The 21,713-nt window shown below is 45.9% G+C and overlaps 1 protein-coding gene across 3 annotated transcripts; it reads right to left on the reverse strand.

Moving 5' to 3' along the window:
- Positions 1-11,247: 11,247 nt before the first annotated feature.
- hbp1 (HMG-box transcription factor 1) lies at positions 11,248-21,362 on the reverse strand. Of its 3 annotated transcripts, none has more exons than XM_030366262.1 (11): positions 21,255-21,362; positions 19,735-19,905; positions 19,259-19,439; positions 17,943-18,063; positions 17,038-17,152; positions 16,401-16,516; positions 15,981-16,137; positions 15,280-15,424; positions 14,026-14,313; positions 13,361-13,502; positions 11,248-12,421 (listed from the first exon to the last, which is right to left on the reverse strand). In XM_030366262.1, exons 2-11 carry the CDS (start codon positions 19,805-19,807, stop codon positions 12,416-12,418), a joined length of 1,344 nt encoding a protein of 447 aa, XP_030222122.1. In that variant the 5' UTR covers positions 19,808-19,905; positions 21,255-21,362; the 3' UTR covers positions 11,248-12,415. The 3 variants fall into 3 exon arrangements, with proteins under 3 accessions (XP_030222122.1, XP_030222120.1, XP_030222121.1); XM_030366260.1 differs by having other exon boundaries at positions 11,248-12,433; XM_030366261.1 differs by lacking the exon at positions 21,255-21,362 and adding an exon at positions 21,156-21,176 and having other exon boundaries at positions 12,359-12,433.
- Positions 21,363-21,713: the final 351 nt, after the last annotated feature.

A 21,713-nucleotide genomic window follows, 5' to 3' on the forward strand; every position in this document is an offset into this window, starting at 1 on the left:
TTAGCCACTAACACCTCCATCTTGGCTCCGTAGTGATGTATGGCTCCAAAGTTACCATTAATGAAAGCGCCACCTCCCCCTACACATTCACACACACACATTCGCATGGACACACACATGCATGCACGCTTGCACACGGAAGCGGGCGCACACGTGTGCAAACATTCCCTCCCTCTGCATGGTGCATATTGAAAGAGGGAGGGAAACTGGGACATACCTAATGATAAAGCCTAGCGAGACCCCGATACAATGCAATAGGTGACAGAATGTTACGCGAAGACGTATAGGGACCACCAGCCGAGGCAGAACCTTATCTTAATCTCTGGGCGGCCTCGTTGCAGCAGAAAAAAAATCATACATTTTGCTCTCCTGCGGCTTCAAGAGCAGGTGTTGATATGCTTTGGGCATGCAGGAGAGAGAATGTGTGAAAATAAATAAATAAGGCCCATCACATCACAAAAGTCACATCACAAAAGTTTAATGTTTGATTCTGAGAACAGTGATTAGTTTGGGACATAATGATTGATTTCCGTTGCTCGTTGTTTGATTCATTATGAAACCATTGCATACATGTTTGCACCTATTAAACACCAACCTATCAAACACCAACCTATTAAACACCGATTGGAATCGGGAGATTGCAGAAGCTATGACATTGGATTGCCAATTTCTTATTATTATATTATATATTTGCAGTTATTATATAGCAGATGATTTACAGCCATAAGCAAACTGCTACTGACTATTCTATACTGGGATATGATGATTTCACAGGCAGATGTTGGGGGTGCACAACAACATGCAAGAAGTTGGGGTCGCAAGAATTGGACACAGGGCCAGAAGCGTCGGGGACCACTGTCTTAAAGGTTCTGGGATTGGGTTCCCAGGAGGAGGTACTATATCTGTGAAGACAGCTGGTCTCATCCTTAGGCCTCCTGAAGTTTAACTCAAGAGTGTTGGCCTACATCAGGAAATTAAATAATAAAATAAATATCATCCCAATGCCTGCAGAATACCAATACTTGAGGATTGGAAATCTTCAAAGCCAGCGCTTTGACACACTTCCACTTCCACTAGTGGGAACGTCGCACTACTTCAAATTCCAGGTGAGGCTATAAAGAGGAAATGTACAAGCAGGTCCGACTTCACTGGAAGTCAGAACTAATTTGACTTCCTCAAATGGATCCCCTCCCCCCATACACACACGCACAAACACCGACAAGCACACACGCACACAAAATATAAGATGAAAGTGCCCGTCTCTGTATATATACACACACTTCCTGCCTATTCCATTCTCGGTGCGTTATCCCTGTAGAGCCTTTTCCTCTCTTCTGAGATGCAGGTGTTTACCCAAGCTGCCGTCGCCGTGGCAACCGCATCTCGAGCGGTGGGGGGGCGGGCGCTCCGAGGCGGCGAGGCGGCGTTCAGGGACGCCGGGCGCCGCGTCCTCGTCAACGGGGTAATTACGGATCGCCAGATTGCCTTTCGGAGAAAGGTCTCCGGGCCCTACCGGGCGGGTGACTGACACGTCTCCTTGATTAACCAAAAAGAAAACACTCAGCCTCGATTAGGGCAAGTGACAAGACCCGCCGCTGAGCGAATACCAACCGGGCGCCAGGAAGTCGGTATAGAGCCCACCCAAGAGCGGAGGCGGCGGCGGCGGCGGCAGGAGGCGGAGACGGTGCTAATGTGGGGAGATAATGAGAATTAATGTAATGGAGCCATCACTGTCCAAAACAATCCTGGTGCTGCGGTGAAACATGGGATAACGGGGTCGCTCTGCCACAGAGGCTCCGTACCGCCGTGACAGGGGGTTCCTGAAACCGATTGCCAAACCAATGAAGAGCCTCAAATAGCATTAGAAGGAAACAATGTCTAGTTTACTTGTGACAAGGTTTCTTTAATGCCCTTATGTGCGAGTCAAAAAGAAGGTTTTTCCCCCATGGAAATCTAATACTGTTCTTCTCGTTATCAATAAAGGAACGTTCCCCGCCCTGGTAAATGGAAAGCTTACACATTTCTTCATCTTCTCCTGCATTATACGACGCCATCAATCCAGGGAGGCTTGGACATTTGTGTTCCTTTTGCTCTCAGGGCACTGCGGTAACTTTGCTCCAGGGTTTTTCCCTCCCTGGCTTCTACGGCTGTGGTTGTGAACTCAGGATTATGCAGAGCAGCAACACTGCGCTACACTATTTAATGAGATTTCACCTGAGCAAAAAAAATATTAATAAAGAGGTCACATGCTCCGAATAAAGCATGAGAAGGTTTTCTCCTCTGAACAGAGAGGAAACAGGATTCATGTCTCACCCTTTGAGGATGCTGTTGTGGATAAGGTGTGTGCTCCCCCTGCCGAAGGTGACTGGGTTCGAGTCCTGGTATCTGCCCACTATACCTGCAGCCATCCCTGAGCCAAACGGCCCATAAATCCACTAACCCTACAAAGTACCGGTAAACGAATTGCCCGGTAAGGTCTGCTCGGATAAAAGCCTAACAAAACAACCCCCCTTCCCGAAAGCAAAAAACAAAACGATGGCCAACCACTTCTCATCCATCTGCTCCAGCCGCGCTGCTATTGGTCCGCGGAGGGAAGCGACCCTGTTGACTCCCTGGTCATGATCGCCGTGCGAGGGATCTGGTTACCGCCCGCAGCTGGCTCGGTGTCTCATTCGGATCCCGTCCAGCGTTCCCATCTCCCTCCCCCCCCACGGCTCTGAGCAGCCCCCCTGGCTGAGGGCTCAGTTTCCCAGCTCAGAGAGGCTCCTTTTCATCCGTTTCGAACCACTCGTGGGGCCCTCCTGTGGCTTCGAGCCCCGGCCTACCGGTTTTATCTTTACACCTGCCTATACGCGCGCACAGGCTACTCGTTTTCCCTTCTGTAAAAGCCGGTGGGTTTCATTCGTTTAATAGATTAACCTAATTTCCTGTCAGGGATTAATAAAGTACATTTTATCAGCTGATGTCACCTAGAACGACAGTTTTCAAAGTAGTTCTGCCATGGATCGATTTACTGTCATTGTGCATTCTGGATAGTAGCGAAGAGACTGAACATGTTCTGTTTTATACCCAGCGCAAACACAAACACATTGATGCTAGTTAAATATGCAATTTATTTCCCAAGCTTAGATCAAATGGCATTGGACCCTTTCACTTCAATGTGCTTGATATTAAAAAACCCGACCATAGAAGATGCTTTTGACACGCTTCTGCCTTGCATGGTGACTCCTGCTGTGATTTGAATTGTCCGGGACAGTAGTTGCCGCTCATCTTAAACTACTTCCTCGGCAACAAGGACAAATGGTACGGTGTCCCTTGAACCTAAAAGGGAGAACAATATCTTTGTAACCGCCAGACATTTTCATTTCTTATTCTTTTCGTGTAGCAATGGCTATAACTGAGAAGGATTCAGCTAATGTATTTTTCACATTTTATCGATTTGGAACTGTTTTTCTTGCATGCTGCTGGTACATCACTTGTGTTGCTTGGTAGAACAGAGTTTTTTGTGTGCGTTTCACTTTGCCTATACAAATCTCAAGAATCAATTCCTTCCACAAGTGAAGGTCACATAGTTTATTTTCCTCAGTTTTAAGTGGACAGACTTTACAAATGAACTTTATTCATTTCCAGTACTCATTTGTTTCCAGAACTCCCTATAGCTGTGAGAGCACGGAGATAAAACATCTTACAGTTAATGTAGTGTATTATTTGCGTTATTCTTATGTAACGCTTAATATATTTCTTCCCATGGGCAATATACTTTTCAAGTCAGAAAAATCAATCAGACTGCAATAAACAAAAGTATCTTTAGCTGTAATTTATATAGATGCGTTGCATCTGGATAAACAACAATATTAAAGTGCAAGTGCGCATCATCCCTGTGTCCACGGTCGCATCATAAAGATAAATGAGATCAAATAAAGCATCCCTGGATCCATATGTCACAAAGCTAGGACGCGGAATGGATGTTGAGTGGACAAAGTCGATTTAACTTCATCTATATAAGATAATGTACCATAATACAATCAAACATAGCAAGGATATCATATAACGCTTAGAGAGTCCGGGATCAGGACTTTTACAAGATAGGATTAAAGACCGTATACTCCAGGTGACCCCCTGGCGCGAGCCCCCCCCGTTGCCCAGCAGCGGCCACAGGGAGGTGGGGTACTGCCAGCCAGCCGCCGCCCCCCCTGTGGAGCTCCCGGCAGGTGGGAGGACTAGCAGAGGAGCTGCTGCAGGGTTTCCTGTCACCTCTACACCTACGGACGCGTCACATACGTTTCCTGCCTCATGTGGAGGTGCTAATTAACAGTCGATCATCCGCACGCGTACGTAGGAACACGCGGCCGCGAACGCACGCAAACCAACACGTTTTGTTTTTTTTACCGTTACCATGACATCTCCGCGCACGCCACCACCCCCCCCTCTCTATTTATCTATCTCTCTTTGGTTTTATATGTCTATCTCGCTCTCTCTCACAAGTGTGCGTATGTGCGTGCGTACGTGTGCACTCAAGCATGTGTGCGTGCGTGCATGAGTGTGTACGTACGCGCGCGCGTGTGCGTGTACGTGCATACGTGTGCACTCAAGCATGTGTGTGTGTGTGCGTGCATGCGTGTGTGTGTGTGTGTGTGTGTGTGTGTGTATGGGCATACGTGTGCACTCAAGCATGTGTGTGTGTGTGTGTGCGTGCATGCGTGCGTGCGTGCGTGCGCGCGATTGTGTGTGTGTGTGGTTGCCACCTGGCAGTCCCATCCGTCACGGGCAGATAAGGACAGGCAAAGCCCTGGTAGGCCGTGGCCTGCAGGTAGCCACAGCGAGAGCGAGATCGGGTCTCAGTGGGCGATCCGTCTGCACAGCCTCTGCCTGACAGGTCCTGTCTGCAGCGGCAGCAGCAGCAGCTGACAGGACGGCACTGCCTATTAGCTGCCTCTCTGTGCTCCCCTTCTGCCAATAAACGCGCCGTTTGCTGCTCGATTGACTCTGATGTCCACGACGGCGGGAGACGTACAACCCTGTCGGCGCGGCACCACGTCCTGAGAGCGACGCAGCGTCTCCTCCTGCCGTGACATCAGACCTCTCGGACGTTTCGGTGGTTACGGTGGAAGCGTGTCCAGAACAGAGAGAGTAACGTAGATACCCCCCCCCCCCCCGGCGTGATATACAGCTGAGAGAGGCTGGAGATGCTCCTGTCCGTCACCGTCCGACACCGGTCCGACACCGTTTGATTTTGTGGGTTATGTGAAGCGCGTCGGGTCCTTAAAACATAGGATTCGACTAATGTGTATTAGTAGTTAATGGTGGTTATTCATAGTGTTTGTGTTTTTTATATTCTTCTGCTTCTTTGCCCGAAACATTTCAATAGTGCGACAGGGTAAAAGAGATCATTAAGACGAGGGGTTATTATCACTATTCGTTTAAGGTACCCCAGGAAAAATCGAATTAAATCTGAGTTTGGATCTGTTGTGACTTCTGTTTTGGGGTTTTATAGGCGCTTTTATCTACTTATCTTCCATTGATTGTATACCCTCTAGCAGAAGGGTTGCTCTTGACCACAGGGATGTTAATCAGAGACCTGGGAGGACGCTGCTGCGCTTCAGAGGACGGCGTTTGGCCTTGATGTGTGCGGCCCGATAGGAGGGATTTACCCATGAGCACACTGAGGCTTATGGAGTCAGCAGGCTATTAGCTTTGTATTGATGTCTCTTAAGATTCAATATAGGATAAGGCACTCGGATCCAAAGCACTTCTTATTTTCATTCCGTTCCCCAGGACTGAGTGGTGCCTTGCTACAAGACATTGCTATTGTGCAGAACACAAACAAACCAGCCCTGTGATATCTGAAGGTTTGTGTTCACGCGTTAATGTATAAGGATTAAGCTACAGCACCCTTGAGACTCATATATATAAGACGACGACTTTAATTGCCCTATAAACATGTCTACTATCTTATTCTACTACTTCTTTCATTGTTTAAACCACTTTCCTTTTGTAAATTAGGTAAGATTAGTCAATATTGCAACTTGAAACCTAAACAAGACGCTTTTTACTGAAGAGAAGTCAACCAGGGTCATATCTATAATTACTACATTCAATTCATTATAAATATATAATGACTATAAAATGCCATATCGGTTAAATGATCAAATACTACTTATGACCACTTATGTTCCTGACCCAGCTCATTTGCTACGGCTCATGTCCCAGATGGCAACCGAGCGAAAACAACATTATGTGTGAATGTGACAAATGTGTGTTAATGCAACAGTTTTGAGACTAACAAGAAAAAACGAACCAACTAATTCCCTGTTTGATGGACCGCATCCAAGACTCCTCTCTTTGAGCCTCACTCCCCAGGGAGAAACAGCTCACATCTATTATAAAAGGTACGGTACATCCAGCTGAGATTACAATTACGGCGTTTAGAAGACGCTTTAATCCAAAGCGATTTAAGATTTACCAGTCCATGCACACGCACACTGACGGTGGAGCCAACCATGCAGGATGAAACCCAGCTCTTCAGGACAATCAGGGTTAGGGGTTTTGCTCAGGGACACCTCGATTCTAACAACCTTTGAGTTACAAGTCAACCCGCACTCTACCTCCTGTGCCACGTCGGGGCACTTTACACATCACACGTGGACACCCATGAAGCCACAGAAACCTGAAAAAGAAAAGCCTACTGTAGGAGACCGAAAAACAACAGAATGGATTAGGGAATATTGAAATGTGAAAATGTGAAATTGAAACCGTGCCAAACCGAACAGAATACATTTAGGATGTTAAGAGGCGTTCTGGTAGCATTTCAAGACACCCTTATAATGCAAAGCACCATTTGACCATTCGTGACTAGCCGAACATGAAGCAGTTACATTAGCTGTCAGTACAGCTAAGTGCTGGCCACACCCATTATCTCTCATTAGAAAGATTCGCATGGGTCATATTCTCAAGTACTGTGCAATCTGTTTCTACAGTCCTTAAAGCAAAGTGGCTTTATTATTGAGCTACAATCTCTGATGAGTGAAAGGAGGAACCACATTCAAACACCAATGAGTCGCTGACATATGAAGTGGACACAGTGAACATTAGCGTAACATGAAGTCAATGGACTCTGCGTGACTTCAATTCTTCCTCCATTAGCTATCATCTAACCCTACTTTCCCCGACCTGATGTTTTCCTCCACTGTCCCTCTCTCTCCCTCTCACTCCCTCTTTCTTGCCCTTGTTCTCCCTCTCTCTCGCTCCCTCTCGCTTCTTTCTATCCATCTATTTTGCCCACTGTCCCTCTCTCTCCCTCTCATTCCTCTCTCTCTCTCTCTCTCTCTCTCTCTCTCTCTCTCTCTCTCTCTCTCTCTCTCTCTCTCTCTCTCTCTCTCTCTCTCTCTCTCTCTCTCTCTCTCTCTCTCTCTCTCTCTCTCTCTCTCTCTCTCTCTCTCACTCTCACTCTCACTCTCACTCTCACTCTCTCTCTCCCTCTCTCCCTCTCTCTCCCCCTCCCTTGTGAGGTGCTGTGTCATTACTGTCAGAGCATGGAGGCTATTGATCAGAAATGGTAATCTCATTGTACGAGCACGGCCTCCCGTATCTAAACACAGGAAATGAGGATCCCGGTCCGATCAGGTTTGGGAGGGTGGTGGTCATTGACTTTTTGCCGGGAAAGCATTAATTGAGTTGCTAAACGGATCATCATCAAGGCCTGTTGCATTCCATTTTGGCGGTAACATCTACGAAGCCATTTAGTCACGGACGTCACGACGAGCACGTTAACACGCTGCTGTTGGGTTGTGTGGTTCGTAGTTGTTTAGCTTGCTGTCGCCTAGGCTCCTGTTGTTGTTGTTATTTTGGATCTCTTTCTATTGGCCGTGCGGTTCAGACGTTGGATAACAACACAGATGACAAATTCTCAGAGTGGGGATTTTATTTGCTTTCCTGTGGGCCGAAATAATAGAGAGACAGAAGCATTTTTTGTTTGTTCTCTGGTTCACAGGATTCACAAACTATCCAATAAGGGGGCCCTGAGTCGCAGGGAAGAGAATGCCAGGAGATCTACGATGTAGGAAGCATTCAAGAAAACCGCCGCTACAATAGCCTTATGGCTGTTGAAGACAGATATACATCATGTATCTATATTACACTTTATATGTATATGGGATACACACCTGGGATTGCTGTCACTGCTGTTGTGACAAAAGTGAGGCAGAACCCCCAGTGAAAATCGAATCGAGTCCTGATTCTGTGCTGCTGTTCTCGAGGGGCACCGAGGACATGTGGTCCCAAATAATGGAGAAAAAACAGGCAAATATAAGTCACTGCTGACAATGTCACCGCGGTCGTTGCGCAGGCGCAAAACCTTTCCCAAAATCCCTGGGGTTTCCATTTTGTGTATGTGTTTGTCTTGAGAAAATAACATTAGCGAAGGTCGAGTTAGCTAATAAAAAATAAAATGGTTTGCTGTTCCATGAAGTAATATAATCAGGCCTTGCTGACAGGGGTTTAAGGTTAGGGAATGGGTTTTCTGATGTTTTTTGGTTTGTTGCTCTCACCGTTTTTTTTAAAAAACATTCAGGCTGATGTATTTTCCGTCATCAGAAAATGGTCATGAAAAGTTTCAACATAAAATACGCATCGGATTCCATTCACATCCAAGGCTTTGTGCCATGGGACAAAAACGGATCCCTAAAACCTAACCATAAAACCAAAACCTAACCCTAAAATCAAACCCTAATGCAAACCTAAATAACCTAACCATAAAACTCCTAACCCTAAAAACACACCTTATAACCAAACCCTTTAACTAAACCCTATCCTATCCCTAAAACCATAATTAACCAAACCCTTACACCCATACTAATTAACCTTACCTTTAAATTCGACCCTCGATACGTTTAACATGTTCTTATCGCTCACCTCCATCCGATGTATCCAGTCGCCGGAGTGAGGCTGTCTCTTGGAGGTAGAGGGATGACGACAGAATGAAATAGGGTTATAGGGTTAACCAGTCTCTGGTGGAGCAGGACTGATGTAGCTCATCTTCTTTTAATCAAGAGGGAATGTCAGAAGAATCCACTCACTGCGCAAACGTGACACGAGGGGAAGGCGGGAATCGGCTGCATTCACCGCATCGCACCGAAGGCACTCATCGTGCATCAATTTCCTGCCACATTTTGAGCTTTGTGTTCCGAGTAATTATTCCAAATAATTAAACAGGTGCCATTTGAAACCGTCGGCAGGATTCACTAAATGTCATTCCTTCAAGAGATGAAACGGGATAACGAGCTTCCAAGTAGGACCTCATGTTGACCTCGTGTAGATTCAGATGATGTGGCCATATGGCTTATCTGGTAAAAAAAAAAAAAGAAATGATGAAATAATACGTCAGTATCACGCACAGCCTTTGATTATCACCGTCTTACAAAATACATGTAATCAACAAGGCTTCAGGGCTGGTATCGCTCGCTGAATGACTCTGCCTAATTGCCCCTAATTAGAGGGCCTTGATTGAGGTGCAGCTTATGATTTGAGAGGAAGCAGGCAGTGGTGAGCACTGTCTCTCACTCTGTTTGCCCCACACCAAATTGTTAATTTTCAAATTAATTTGTGCTTGGGATTGTTCCCGTCAAAGGAACCTCATGCATAATTCAAGCCGCCTCTCAAGCGATAGTTTCTCACCCGAGTTGTTGCTTTGGCCATGCCCTGTTGACAGTAGCTCAACCACGCGGCCGTCTGCCTGTGTCTTCATCCGTGAAGCATCCGCCTATTTCTCTCCATCCATCCATGTGTACATCAATCACGGTGTGCGTTTCAACGTACGATATTATGTGCATTGTAGGCCTGTATGCATAGTAGGCTCACAGTATGCAGCTTGCATCCTTTGGTTTCATTGTGTTTGCTCATTCTCAGCAAGCCGTGGGTGTCAGCCCTCTCTCTCCCGCGGCTATTCGCTGACAAGTTGATGTCACAGTGCCGGAGACCAATCTGTAATATATTCATTTGCATATTTAAATGAATAATCTCCCAAGATGTTCACGTAAATTAATGTCTGGTTATTATTATCAATCGCAGAACGAAGCTACACAACAGTGACTGTGGTGGCCTATAGGGCCCATTTATGAAAGCCTGCCCATATGCATTAGCAGTGTTATGGATGTTACCTACGCGGTGTCGGTGGCGACATTCCCAGGAAAAATCCCAAGCGGCACATGACGTCACACACACGGTGTGGATCTGTGAAGTGTGGTCCAAAAGCACACCTGCGATTATGGCTCATCGCCAGAAGTATCGCCAAGATAACGAAACTGAAATCTTTCGAGATTAACACTCTGACTCCTAATTATAATAGTCGAGTCTCGTTCCAGATGGTCAAATTTGATTTATATTCTTCAAATCCTGTGAATGGTGTTAATCACTTTTTATTTTATTTAACTGTATCATTTTGTATCCTTTTCAAAGCGTTGGAACAGATGGGTGCATTGCAAATGAGGCCTTGGAGGCTCTTTAAAGTTGTCCTAGAAAACCATACAATGATAAAGTATAGGCTATGTATGGTGTGCCATGGTTGATTAATGAAAACATAAACGTAATCGCTAGGCCTATAGTCTGGAAGATTTTGGTCAAAACTTCTGAACAATGAATATGAATTGCAACACGATGATGCATTCGTAAAAAGGTCTTTCTTGTAGGCCCATGAATGCTTCTTCACTATAAGCACAACCACATGTTTAACTTGTATGTTATATTCGGATAGGGCATCCTTCATATTGTCACTGGCATACGAGTAAAATAGTTTGAGGTTCCCCTCCCCACCTGACAGTGACAAGCATGGGCGCCGTTGATGTGGATGCAGTCAGACGCTCTGCGCATCCGAAATGAATGGAGTATTGGTGCTGAACGTTGTAAATAACCTGCTCCATGGAGTCTCCATGGAGTGTAAATTACAGTGGAGCTTTGGCGCCCTCTGTCGATCGCGTAATAAATAATCACAAATACAGACCACTGATGAAGACGCAACACATCTTAGTAAATAGAAGACATGCCTATGCCTGAATAAAAAATATTTATTAAAGCAGGAAATCGTTACTGATGTTGAACTAGGCTTCCGCGTGGCTAATATGTCAATGTGAGCGCTGCTGTTTCTCTGCTATCCTTCTTATCTCCCACTTACTGGAATACTAGTAGGCCTACTACAAAGACAGTGAGCAAATAGTCTAAGAATAATAACACAATGCAGGCTGACCTGAAGTCGAATGCCAATTTTAAAAATGTATTTATATTATAATACAAGGGGCATTCTGTGCAAGAGGTGGATGGGTGTATGTGAAACCTGTACATTATCAACAAAGCAGTATAAACTCAAGCAAACCCGCAAGCAGAGCAGGGCTGCTTCACCACCAGCATGTCAAATATCGAATCGAGATACATATCATATACCATATCATACAAATGGTTTCCTCGAGCATACCATGGCTGTAAATGTTAGATTACATATTTATATAAAGTGCAATAAAGATTAAACACTTACAGTGAGGCCCGGCCCTGATTTACTGATGATGTACGCGTTTACTTTTGTGTGTGTGTGTGTGTGTGTCTGTAAGCAGGTAAGTGTGTATGTAAGTAAGTGTGTGTGTGTGTGTGTGTGTGTGTGTGTGTGTGTGTGTGTGTGTGTGTGTGTGTGTGTGTGTGTGTTCTACCTCCTCTCCCCTGCACACACCCCCCTCTCCCCCCCCCATCAAGGCCCATTCATGGTTTAGCCCAGTGGGAAGAAAGGGGATGGCAAGTCAAGGCAGGCACATCCACACACACACACACACACACACAATCACACACAACTGACCGACGTTTAATTGCTTATTATTCACTGCATTACAACATTTATCCATGAAAAAGTTGACCAATCTGTGGATTGTTCCTCAAAATGAGGCAGAGGCTAGAGGAAGAAGAAAGTGTTGCAAAATATAGTTTCATACTATTATTTTACAATTATGGACACTCGCTGTTTAAAAGATTGCTCAGCCTACACTGAGCGTAGCACCACATATCCACATGTTTATCTCTGAGTAGTATGAAATATCTGGAAATATATAGAAGCAGATCCATTATTTTAAAAAAGGACGTAAAACAAAAGGCATATCTGACATAAAAAGTTATAGGAAAATAGTAGCACTGTTAGTGATGAGATTACATTTTACAGTTTGGGGATATATTCTGTAATCAATGTTGCCGTTTTCTTTCCCTTAAAGGTTGTCTCTATAATGTATTCTTTGTAAAGGTTATAAAATGCGTGTATACGTTCTGCATCACAGTTGTAACTCATCGATGCGGGCGCAGAGCTGTGTTCAGGCTTTAAGCGGTGTGTTTCTAAAGGGCTTCTCCTCCGTATCACACCAGCAACACCTGAGCAGGTCGTGGGGCTCATCTAGGTCTGCTGGGAGCCCTGGCGGAGAAGAGAAGCAAAGGAAGAAAATACCAGTTCATAAATTACCTTTGAGTGCAATTAGATCGAAGTTACATGGAGCTGGCAATGTCTGTCTTGTAAAAATAGATATATATTTTCTTGTGCCCTTCCTAAATCCTTTGCGACCAACTGGGATTAAGTGCTATACAAACACATTTTAATTGAATGGAAAAGTTATTTATTGTCGCAAGGCGACAATAAACAGATGATAAGATGGTGTCTGGTGGCATGATTAAAAACGGTAGCATCCAAGTGACAGCAGAATATACAGAACGCAAATAAAAGAACGGCAGACGAGGCCCAGTCAACAAACACACGTTCCTCTGCCCTGGACTCCTATCCTAAATGGCGCATTTCCCCCGGAGGGGGCGGCACGGATCGCGTTTCCACCGCCAAAAGTGGGCGTTATCCGGACTGAGCCTCATTGAGCCGCGCTCGCCTGCAGTTCTCCTCCGCCGGTGTACTCGATCGGTCGACAGAATCATCAGTTCCGTGCGACAGGGGGGGGTAATAAAAAACAAACGCATTACCCGCAAGGTTCTGTGTACAACGGCGAAGGCTTCGATTAATTGAAGAAAATGTCGCGCAAAGGTTTGACGTCCTTGTTGGGACGTTTATTGTGTCGCAATCTTCTTTTTCTAGCAGTTTACACTGCGTCAGGCTGCTATGAGGTCACGAGGCTTACGTAGCTGCCGCGGCTATCGCCATCCGGCTCAAACCCCGCCCTACCATAAAGGGTACAGTCAGGGGTGGAAGCGCCAGCCGTAACTGAGCTTGGCTATACCACGCCCTCCCTAATTGGCTGAGGCGTGCTGAGGCGTGCTGGGTCCAAACCGTACCCGCCGGTGGAAGAGCGCCATGCAGAGGCCCCATCAGGGGCCAATCTAGAAGCAGGGGTTCACGCACCGAGTTGGTCCTCTTGCGCTTCCAGCAGTCCGGGTTGAGGCGCTTCTGCTCCTCGGCCAGGACCTTGGCCTCCAGGGTGTACATCCTCCTCTCCTCGCTCTTCATCTTCTTCCACTTGTCCCCCAGGATCACGCTGATGGCTCTGCAAGACATCGGAGGAGAGCGCCGTTATTACCGGTAATCACCTCACTGCAACTAAGTGCTTCTTTCTACCTTGATAACCTGAACGGGTGCATTTTGCATCTCGTTTGGTTTCATAGTACACATTTCCCCGATGTGGAGGATTACCTGGCAGTGAAGCATTTTCTGAGTCTGATTTCTAACAGGTCTTGATAATGGCTATATATAGCCATTATTTAAATGAATCGAAATAAGGCGAAAAATTGTGTAAAAATCAGAGAGTACCAGGAATCGAATAACAACATTATTATTATGCTGTTCTGTAAAAGAACAAAATGCTATGTGTTGCACAGTGCCACAGTGTCTTCTATTAGCAGAGATGGAGGGGAAGTTTCTTTGGGTTAGTTTAGTTTCAGAACGTTCTCTTCCGCTCTCTCTTTACAACTCTTGAACCTTAATCACAGCACCCTTGTCTACCTTTCTGCCACGTCCCTGTGTCCGACGGATTCACCGTCACCATAGCGACGCGGGAAGAACACACACACCTGTTATCCTTGCCGGGATACATCTGGGTGTACTCGACTCTGTACTTCTTAGCGAAGAGCATGAACGCATTCATTGGCCGCTTGCATTTTGTCGGCACGGCGACGACGGCCGTTCCCGAAGCCTGGCCCCTGCCTGATTTGCTGTTGGAGGACTGCGGGGAGCCGGCGCGCTCAAACTTATCACAGTCTGGGCTCACAGCGCCCCCGCTGGACTGGGAGGTCCTGCGCTGGCGAGCCATGTTGCTCAACACGTACACGGCTGAGGAGTCCAGCGGGGTGAAGTCATAACTGCGAGAGGAGAGACGTGGTCATGGTTATTGAGGAGCAGCTAGGGGTCAGGTATACAGGCACGCTGTAGAAGGCTGCCGACATCTGGGGTTAAAGACCATTCCCTTCCCACTGGGAGTCCAAACCCTGAGTCCAAACCCTGACCACTCGGGACTGTCTTATCATGCACCCTCTCCAAAGTTGAATTAGGCATGTGGAAATTAAATGCTATTCCAATACAGTAAGTGGGAATAGGGTCATGTGTAGGCAATGTTTATTAAATGCTGTAGACAGGCATTCACTCCAATGAGAATAACATAGGCACATCATTATGCAGTCGAAAGATACATACACATATTGAATCTGCCCAATAACAAGCGAACAGGGTCATGATCTTCACTTTATAACTTCCGTAGTCACGTTGAAGTTCTGCTTGATCACTGTCACTTCCCTGTTTATTTAGGCATCTCCTGTTGTCTCTTGTTTAGCTAGCGTCTAAATATAGTCAGGTCTGCTTTTACTCTACAGGCCAACGGCGTGACTCACATAGAACAAACCACATGTACTTTACCGTCTGCACGCTGAAATCATGACCTGTTTAACCTTGTTAAGTCATTTTTATGAGTGCGCTAGATCGCTAGACTGGGTACCCCCAGCCCATTCTGCCGACGATTTGAATTCGCCCCGCGGGAGGGTCTGGAGAGGAGCAAGACATTTCTTTCTGCTTGATAGGCTTTTACGGGAGCCAATCAACAAGCTGGCTTTTCCCCCCGGCGCGCTATTGGCTGGTTTAACACAATGACGACACAGGGAAGCGACGGCAAGCAGCCAATTGTGTATAGCGTCGATTGAACTAGGCCCGTTGATCCCGCCTCTGGTGCTAGAGAGAATGACAGCAGCCTCCCCAGACCAGCGTGCAATCTATGGTTGAGCTTGGTCTGGCAATAGCCAGGCTACTAGATCACGTTTGTAAGGAGGGTAGCATACCTCCTGAAAGTGTCGAAGACCACCGAGTCGTCACAGTTAATGGCATCCGGGTGGTTGGGGGGAAGACACAGGTCACCCACCTGCATCTCATAGCAGGGGATCCCATGATGCACCACGGTGAGGCTGGGGTAGAAGGAAGCCCACCCTGAGAGAGAGAGAGAGAGACAGACAGACAGAGAGAGAGAGACAGACAGACAGACAGACAGAGACGGACACACACAGAGAGAGAGAGAGAGAGAGAGAGAGAGAGAGAGAGAGAGAGAGAGAGAGAGAGAGAGAGAGAGAGAGAGAGAGAGAGAGAGAGAGAGAGAGAGAGAGAGAGAGAGAGAGAGAGAGAGAGAGAGAGAGAGAGAGAGAGAGAGAGAGAGAGAGAGAGAGAGAGAGAGAGAGAGAGAGAGAGAGGCAGACAGACAGACAGACAGACAGACAGACAGACAGACAGACAGAGAGCATTAGCGATGGGCGGCTGCAGGCAACCCCCCTGCAGATATTTGGTAAACAAAAAATACAATGATCGCATCCCGTATACTGAATGATGGTGGTAAAGAGATTGGATGCGGGCCAAAAATGCATATGCATATGATATAATATAGATCTGTAATAATGCACTTGCTATGCATACTCTGTGTTTCCTATAGGTTTCGAACGAATCTCAATAAAAGCAAACAAATGAATACCATCTTATTCGTGCATTTTTCTACCTTTATTTTTGACGAAAAACGGGTGGTCCAGTCGACATTCCGCTGTTAAAAGGCCATTGGTGGTTGAGCCGGGGTCAAAGGTCAGTTTGAGCACCACCTGGGCCACAGACACGGCCTCCTCGTGGTCCACCAACCGGAGCCCCTCCGACCCGTAGCTCTGGACAACACGAGGACCATCACGTTCAGCATCTCATAGGTTCACAATCAACCACTGCACGTTGTTGTTATAAAATAGACACAATCATTGCATGGAATAGCACAGTAGTGAGTGAGTGAGTGAGTGAGTGAGTGAGTAAGGGTTAATGATTGAGGGAGTGAGTGAGTGTGTCGTGAGTGCCCCTGTGTCTGTGTCTGTATGTGTCTTGCGTGCGTGCGCGTGCATGCGCGCGTGTGTGTGTGTGCGTGCTCGTGCCTGCGCACCTTGAGGGAGGTGCACACCATCATGGACTCGTCGTCGGAGTCGTCGTCAGAGTCTCGGAGGTCGTCGGCGTCCTGCCACTCCACGTTGGAGCCGCGGTGGAAGCGCAGGCGGGTGCCTGCGGAGACGAACCGAGGAGACGTCAACACACAGCGGAAGACGCACAGCGGAATCACTGCGTCGCGCTGTACAGAAGCAGCAGGGAGTTGGTGGGACTGTTGTGAAGCACGTTCGGGATTGAGATCCATCCATCAATTTTTTTTGTTCATCTTTACAAACTTGGATTGCATGCGTTGACATCATCTGTATATGCGCGTTGTTGCACAATGTTGATTCAATGTCCATCACCGGATTATATTTAATGCAAGTACGATTACACCGGCACACTTCCACTTTAAACTTTTCTCACTCTTATTTTCTTACTTTGTACTTTTGCTGTTTTTTATTAGCTATATACCTACTAAAGCTTTTACAGTTTTATCGTAGGGTTTTACAGTAACCCTATGATAAAGAGGGTTAGAGTTAGTCTTGAATCATCAACATCAAATACTACTGCAGTGACGTTAGAGTGCAATGTGTGTGCGTGTGTGTTCCCCTTGTGGGTTCCCCTTGTGTGTTCCCATACTCTGAACAGTTTACCTTTCAGGAAGCAATGCCAGGCTGTGGAGGGCCAGGAGCGGGACCACGCCATGTCTTCGTCGTCTGAGAACGATGAAGACATGGAGAAGACCCCGGACTCGGACTCACTGCTGGCCTGTTCCGGATCAAGGACGTGAACTCTGTGTCATTCTTTACCTTGATGTTTGTATCCAACGTGACAAGTCAACTGAGACACACGACTTGAGACACTCAGTATGAAGCAGCCGGTATGGGTTGTGGATGGGATGCAGTGTACGGTATGCAATGTCAATTTAATGTACATGGATATGAATATATATAAATACATGGTGAGGGGGCTTACTGACATCATTTCATTGACATCCTAAAATTATAAATGAGAAGTTAATTCTGATAAAATCATCTGCTACCTAAATTGTAAATGGATTCCATTTAGACAGCTCTTTTCTAACCGGGGGCCACTCAAAGCGCAATTACCGCATTACATTCACCCATTCATACACACACACCAACGGCGGAGTCAACCTTTCGTCATGAGCCGTCCTGACGCCTCCGAAACAAGAGGCGTCAGGGATAAAACCAGCAACCTCCCGGTTGTCAGTCGACCGACTCTACCTCCTGAGGAACTGCTGACCCGACTACAGAGTAACCAACAGAGGGACGGATGGTGGTGTGTCTCATTACCCTGACGCGTCTACAGACTGTAGAGGGACGGGCGGCAGTGTGTCTCATTACCCTGACACGTCTACAGACTATAGAGGGACAGGGGGTGTGTCTCATTACCCTGACACGTCTACAGACTATAGAGGGACAGGGGGTGTGTCTCATTACCCTGACGCGTCTACAGACTATAGAAGGATGGGGGTGTGTCTCATTACCCTGACACGTCTACAGACTATAGAGGGACGGGGGGTGTGTCTCATTACCCTGACGCGTCGGCGGTCTCTCAGGTGCATCCTCGATGGGGTGGGGGCGCTGCTGGCCAGCGGCGGGCGGGCGTAGGAATGTAAACTGTTGCTGCTGCCGAAGATGTGGACCGGGGACGATCTGAAACAATGTGGATTGAATAAAAAACACAAAAGATAAGACTCACAAAATAGGTAACGTTTATAGGGATTCGTGCGACCGTGGATAACGTTCTTTTGATAGGCAGAGCGGTATATGATTGTATTGCGCCAAGAACATCATCACACGCCATCCGTCCCCACCCCAAGTGTTTTCATCATGTCCCCAAGACAAACATGTGATTCATATCTTACTGGGTTAAAAAAGATGAATGATGATGCTCAGATAGCCCTAAGCCTAAAAAAGGTATAATAGCCTGCCTTTGTTTGTCTGAATTTGTTTTAAAACTATTTCTGTCCTGTCGACTAAATGCAAATTCACAGCCACAGGGATCTAGGTTCATTGCTCCGACTCTGTAGCAGAGTACAGAAATATCATTGCAAGGTCAACAAACTGCTGTTTTTTAAGGGTGAGGTTTGGAATGAGTAGGGAGGGGGCGGGGGAGAGGGGGGGGTTGGGCAGTAGAGTGTTTAAAACATTTAGACTAGAGATAGCTACGGATAGCAAATCTTACATATAGGTATTGTACAATAGAAAGCATCATGGGATTTTTTGGGCGCCATTTTGTGATGACTTGAGAAAGTTGTAGTCATTTAAAATCTTTAAATCAACATAAATCCCATAAAACGGCAACCGATGCTGCAAAAAACGTTGTTCTGCCAAGTCTTGCATGAGAAACGCTCTGGTCGTTTTCGAAACACAACAATTTCACCCCATAATGACAAATCAATCCCGATTAATTACTAAACAATGACCAAAAAAAGATGACAAACATAATAACCAACACTCCTACGCTTCTGAAATAGAGGCGGCCATTATGCAAATGTTAATGTAAATGGACTGCATTTATGTAGCGCATTTTCTAACCATTGGCCACCCAAAGGGCTTTACAATATTGCCTCACATTCACCATTGACGCACCGACGGCAGAGTCAGCCATGCGAAGGCGACAGCCAGCTCGTCGGGAGCTAACAGTCAGGGTTAGGTGCCTTGCTCAAGGACACCTCGAACACTCAGCTAGGAGGAGCCGGGGATCGAACCAGCAACCTTGTGGTTACCAGCCGACCCGCTCTACCTCCTGAGCTACTTGTCTGATCTGACTTCGCGACATCACGATGCACAAATCCCTACTGCCGCTTTAACCAGGGCTAACACCTAGCGGGACGGGCAAACTCACCTCTTGTGGGGGGCGTCTTTGAGGAGGGGGCTCTGGGGGCTGGTTGCTATATTGGCGAGCTCCGCCAGCCAGTTGTTGCTGGGGGAGGTGCCCAACTCCTGGTGGGAGACCCCCGCCCCCACCCGGAACATCTCAGAGGACCTCCTGTCCTCGTCCACCTCCTGGAGCTCTGGCATGTCGTCTGCACACACAGACATAGCCTCCTTCTGTTTAACATGCTCAAATATTATCTGGTCTGAAACTCAAAACACATCTGTTCTAAAACGGCCTCTTCCATCTGGGGACGATTGCTTTGTCTCTCACTATTGTTTTTATGATCTCTTTATCTTATTGCTGTTTCTTTTTAAGGACTTTTGTGTATCTTTGTACAGTGTCCTTGATTGCTGAGAAAGGCACCTTTAAATTAAATGTATTGTTATTATTATTATTATTATTATTATATCTGGTACATGGTGAGGGCAAATGTGAAGAATTACCGAAATCCATGTTGCACCCTGGAGAGGAGGGTAGCTCCTCAGTGCACTTTAGTGGGTCAAAGGACTCGTCCATTGTTGCTCTGCTTTTCTCTTTTCTTTTGTTTCCACACGTGTTCTAGGTCAGATGTGCTGTCGTTTCTGCGTTACATTACGCTTCCCAAGCTGGCCTGGCTGTAGGGGAAACAAAACATCGGAAGGATTGAACTGATAAAGTAGGACGACTACATCATGCTCAGGTCAATTCCAGGTCACATGGCAATATAACTGATCTTTAATTTTTTGATGATACACAAGTATACAAAATCACATAAATGATGATAATCAAAGGCATAAAATGATATCCAACAATATCCAATGAAATATTTTACTATAGTCTATATAAATCCTATAACATTGTTGAGGCCTACAAGTAGGCCTACAAAATACCATAACTTCTTTGGGGTTGTTTCTGTTCTGTTTTGATTTTGTTCGCACGCGTTCGTTAAAGACGACGGCGTTATTTGTTCTTCAAATATCAAATGACATCCATCAGAAACAAATGTCATATTTCGGAAAATGTGTATGACACATGCGGAGGGTCGAGATAACCTTTTGTCTTTTAAAGAAACAGAGAAACCCTGTGCAAGAACAGTCACGTGGCCAATTGCGTACAGGGCTTGTTTATAAACTAAAAGACTCGTTCGCGCATGCGCACTATCGCTCATTCATTCACTACTGCGTAACAAAAACAACAGATTGATTGTGTTAAACACATCCTAGTAAAAAAATCCCGGAGTCTAAAAGTAGTTGACAACCAATCGTTTTTGCTTTGTATAAAAATGTAGACATTCCGGGAACGTAGCCCACCGAGCTCTGTCTGTCAAAACAATAACTAGGTTATAAAGGGCTACATGGATTAAATGCACAAGGTAACCTAAAACGTTATCCATACTCATAAACCATTGGATACTTGAACAAATTCAAAGGGTCATTTTGCTTTGATGTTTTAAATAAGTATCTGATCCATAAGGTCAATCATTTTTGCTTAAAATTACATTCTAAAATCATGCCAATTCAACCGTGTAAGACAATAGATGGATGCAAAGCAAAGTGTTACAACACGGTAGTAGGTCGTTCTGCAGGAGAACGCAAAGGCACTGAAGCCTACATGGTAAACAAAAGAATGTCAACAAGTTCAGGCATGACGCAACCTATGTTCCCTGTTCAAATAAATGAATGAGTTGCAATCGTCCAAACGCACATTCCAGAACCCATAACGCAACCAATCACCCTATTAAAGTTGGAATGTTTCGTAGCGCAGGGCGATCGCTGTCTGTTCGATTGATACAACCAAAACACACGTCACAATGAAAAAAAAAAACAGGCAAGCACAATCTGTCATTCGACATTTAATACGTGCATGACAACTCCGCTAGACATACATTCTCAAATCGTGCGGTAAAGCTCCGTATAATAATGATCGATTATACGATTTTGATCCGTGCGTTACTTGGAAATTAAGTAGATAACTTAACACTTACCAAAACTGTCGCGATCAACTAACTCTCTTGCTTTCTTTCGGTGGGTGGGTAATGAACATTGCCAAATAAGGAAATCCATTGGCGGATGAAACCGTCAGTAGCGATGAGCTCTCGTTTCCATTGGTGTAGAGCAGCGATAAAGCAGCGGAGGGCGCGGCTTGGTTTGTTGATGAAATTCTCATTGGTCGATCTGGGTGAAAGTACACGTCTGTTACAATCCAGTCACAGCTGATTGGCAAAACAAGAACAATACTTGCGTTTTGTACTTTGTATGAAATGCTCAAGGCCTCATTACTTGCCATGTTAAGCTTGGCTAAGCTCTTAAATATCAAGAGCCTACAGTTTGCATTTTCTATTCGCAATCATGAATCAATGGCTGCATGACTTGATGAATGAATGGACGGACAAATGAATGATTGAATCGAGCGATCCTCGAGTGCATGGATGGACGAAAAAAAA

The sequence above is a fragment of the Gadus morhua genome, chromosome 9 (assembly GCF_902167405.1).
Source record: "Gadus morhua chromosome 9, gadMor3.0, whole genome shotgun sequence".
Taxonomy (NCBI): domain Eukaryota; kingdom Metazoa; phylum Chordata; class Actinopteri; order Gadiformes; family Gadidae; genus Gadus; species Gadus morhua.

Bases quoted from the DNA above. Each gene is read 5' to 3' on its own strand.
- hbp1 (XM_030366260.1), bottom strand. From the start codon at position 19,807: ATGGACGAGTCCTTTGACCCACTAAAGTGCACTGAGGAGCTACCCTCC. The intron at 19,440-19,734 runs GTAATTCTTCAC...CTGTGTGTGCAG, and splicing joins AGGGTGCAACATGGATTTCG to ACGACATGCCAGAGCTCCAG. The intron at 18,064-19,258 runs GTGAGTTTGCCC...ACATTGTTTCAG, and splicing joins AAAGACGCCCCCCACAAGAG to ATCGTCCCCGGTCCACATCT.